This window comes from Purpureocillium takamizusanense, chromosome 11, assembly GCF_022605165.1.
Source record: "Purpureocillium takamizusanense chromosome 11, complete sequence".
In the NCBI taxonomy this organism is placed as follows: domain Eukaryota; kingdom Fungi; phylum Ascomycota; class Sordariomycetes; order Hypocreales; family Ophiocordycipitaceae; genus Purpureocillium; species Purpureocillium takamizusanense.
In genome coordinates, this window is record NC_063078.1 from 953,435 (window position 1) to 957,033 (window position 3,599).

Sequence of the window (3,599 nt, forward strand, 5' to 3'; positions counted from 1 at the left end):
TCCGCTGCAGTCATCATGTCTGGCCGCTCCAGCCAGCACAACTTTGAGCCCGCGCATCTCGAAACCTTCGGTCCTCCCGGCACCTCTGCACCGGCAGCCCAGCATCAGGCCGATGCCCCTGTCCGGCCCAGCAGACCGCGGCAGGGCTTGTTGGCCTTGGACCCGGCCGGGCGGGAACCGCACGTTGCTCCCCTGCTGCCAGCAGCAGCACCCATCCAGATATGGACAATCGTGTAACTTAGCAGTGGCCCCATCGCAGCCTGAAATTCCGCGCTGCGTGCGGAAACCAGTCAGTCTCGCCCATCGACCCTTCCCAGGACGTCTTTGAACGAAGCATCTGCCACGTTTTACCATGGTGCCCGTTCGGTCCATGCAGCAGATCATGCATGGTTTCGGCGGTTCCGGGGCAACGCGAAGCCTTGTGCAGAAGTTGCTGCGCGAGGGTTCAAGGCATCGTCAACGGACAAGTCATGGGGCGTTTCGCTGGTCCGACACCTCCTTTTCGTTGCAGGCGCCGTTGACTACTACTAGTACCCTGTCGCTTTGCCTCGGTGCCAGGAGGCCGTCGAGCGCCATGATGCGGCCGTGACTGACTGACTGGCTGGCAGCACAATCCCACTCAGCCCTACGGCGGCCGCCACGGAGCCACCCCGGAACGCCTTCTACGATGGCAGTGACATATCCGGCTTGGACGAAACACGTGCTCGCAAGTGTGTCGCGGAGGATTTTCTTGGCTCCTTCGATGGAGCCAGGCACGGGCTGCACCTCGTTTGTCGACCCAAACTGGGGCGTCGTGTCCGAGCCGGTCTTGGACGAGCCTGAACCAAACTCTGCAGACATAAGCAGTAAAATCACAGCAGGCGCGGCGACTGCCTGGCAAGGAAACACTCTGAGGCCCCATGACGCGCCTTCATTGGACCACATGGAGCCCCTCTTTGCGGCTCTGCGAGGACCAGACCGACAAACCCCCAACTGCCTTGACGCCCGGCGCAGGTGCAACTCGTCGCGCTAGGAGTTGGCTCCGGGGGGGGGGGTTCCGATTTCCTGGATGCGCGCCCTCCGAGCAGTCAACGAGACAAGTCATAATGGTGTGCATGGTGTGTATGGTGGATTGGTGACTTGGAGCATTGGCATGTCTAACCGAGGATCGTGGTCCCCGGGCTTCGCGATACAGTGATGTTGGTCGCTCTGTCTTTGCTGGTCAGCGGTACGTACTAACTTAGTGAAGTTCACTGACTGGCAAGCAGCATCTGATCCCCCGAAACGGCTTCCTCACCACGAATTCAAGGTGGGCCCGTCGGCGCGATGTGATGCCGGCTTGTGGGGTCCGAACCCGAGCAAAGCGAGCAAGAACCAGTGGGTACGTACCTGGCAAACAACGCGCCTTGCGAAGCGGCAACGGCGTGGACCTGGCCTGCTCCCACAGATTTGCGAGACACCAGCAGCGTGGCGCGAGGGAGGGAAGCGATAACCGAGTTCGCCCTGGAGTGGAGTCACCCCCGGCACTGACAGCTCTTCCTCGCTCCCCGCTGGTGAGGTTTTTCGCTGAACCTGCCCTGCCTGGACAGCGAGGAGGACGGACGGTCACTGGTGCCAGCCTAACTAAACCTGCATCGTCGCCTGGCGTGTTTCAGGGCGCTCATAAAATGCCCCCAAGATTACTGGGACTTGCCGAGCGCCGGCTCTCGCCGTTGTGGCGCCGGAACTGAAGTTTGTGTCTCCTTCGTCAAAGTCCACAAGCATTCATCGGCTCGCGCATCTGAACAGAGACAGCACGGAGCACTCGTCATCGAAAAGGAGCCAGCCGCCGCATGGCACTTCGCGACCCTCCCTCCGCCCTAGGAAGCAAAACGGTGACGGTCGCGAGCAGCCCCTGCATCGAATGCCACAGGCAATTGGCCGTGTTGTCGCCAGCAGCCACGTTGTGGAGGAGAGGGTGCCTTTGAGAGGGCTGCAGCGGAGGAGGCGGTGCGGCTCGAACAGCATGCGTTGTCCGTAGGGCTGAGGCTGGCAGCCCAATTCGGCCAGAGCAACGCCATGATGGTCGATTTATTTTACGCTCCCTCCATCCCAGATACGGGATCTGGCAGTTCCCGAGGAAAGGAGCAAAGCACAGAGCTCTGTCCTGCAAATAGAATAGTCCTCCCGGCATGCCCGGCCTACCTACTTGATCGCCGCAGCAGCCATGATCCAAGAGCGGTCGGTTTCTCGTCCGTCGTACGACCATCGTGATGGTACGAAGTAGATGCGGAGACCGCCTACCTAAAATACCTACTGCCTAACTTACCTCTTAGCCTAGGTTCCTTCCTCCACTGAAAGCCTCTTGGTGCTTCTGATTGAGCAATTGAGCCATCCATACCAGCAAGGCACATCGCTCAACGCCTGTGGGCGGCGCCAGCCCGGTGGCGTCTCGTCGCTAATGCCACCCCACCACCCCCTTGTCCACCCGTCCCCCCTCCTTCCAATCTCCACCAGTGGACTTGTCGAGTGCCTCAAGCGCCCCCCCCTAGGCATGTCTTGTGCTTCCCGCGCTCCAATCTTGCAAGGGCCCGTCCATCGAACGCCCCAGGCGAGCCTTGTCTGGCATAATAGGTAGCATGCTGTCACTGCCAGGCTGCTCGTGTCCCCGCCTTTCTTGTAAGCTTGACTGCCAAAATCCATTGCACCCTGCCGCGGTAGACAAACAGCGCCCGCGCCTATTGACTCCGACATGTTTGTGCATCCCAAGTTCGTCTTTTCCAGGCGAGCAATCGTCATTGCTTGTTTGCTTGCTCAGCCAGCTTTCCAAATCTGGTGAGCGGCCCTGATACCCCCGGTCCCGATATCTTGGCTGTGGCTGCGTTCATCTCCTTCCGGTTCACCTTGCCACCCCGTCATGCTCTATTGCTTCCATGCAGGCGCTCCCGCAGGAGACGTGAGCATGCTTGGCACTGAAGCCGGGAGTGTGTTGGTTGGTGGCAGGCAGGCCGCCCCTGCTGGTAGCAGTCGTGGTACTATCCAAGGTGATGCAGTGGTCCAAATTGGACTGCCAGACTCTCATCCGCGGTGCCCGGATAGGCAATCAGTGCGATGGCCCCCAAAGGTGTTGGTCGTCGGCGCGAAACGCTTGGCCCAAACGCCCGGAGCTGGGTCGTCCCGAGGCCCGACTCTGTGGACCAGCGGCAACCAACCAACCGATCCCTCCGACATGTTGGATGCCCATTTGCTGTTGAAGCCATGAGAGCCTTTCTTTGAATTCCACACAGCACTACTAACTACTACCGAGTAGTATGTATGCCTCTCTCGCCGTGCTGTGCCGTGCTTTGCTGTGCTCTCCCTGTAATTAAAAACGTACCCTAGGCAGGCAGGGCTTATTGCCATGGTTGCGATAGGTGCTGGGTTAATGGAGATGACGCCAGAAGGTCTCTCCGCCCAATGCACCAATCCTCACAGTCCAACCTGAATCTGATGAGAGCCTCTTCAACCCCTGCCAGCGCGCACGCGTCTAGACGATAGCCGCCGCCGGGATGCGGAGTAGATGGGACCTCGTCGGCAGTGCACAGGAGGCTTCGCCAGTCACACGGCGACGGGGATTTCCGCAGGTGATTGGTTACCGACGC

The 3,599-nt window shown here is 59.9% G+C and overlaps 1 protein-coding gene across 1 annotated transcript; it reads left to right on the forward strand.

The window, feature by feature from the left end:
- Positions 1-667: 667 nt before the first annotated feature.
- On the forward strand, positions 668-1,012 carry JDV02_010187 (uncharacterized protein; the record flags this gene model as incomplete). Its single annotated transcript, XM_047991912.1, has 1 exon — positions 668-1,012. One exon carries the CDS (start codon positions 668-670, stop codon positions 1,010-1,012), a length of 345 nt encoding a protein of 114 aa, XP_047847925.1.
- Positions 1,013-3,599: the final 2,587 nt, after the last annotated feature.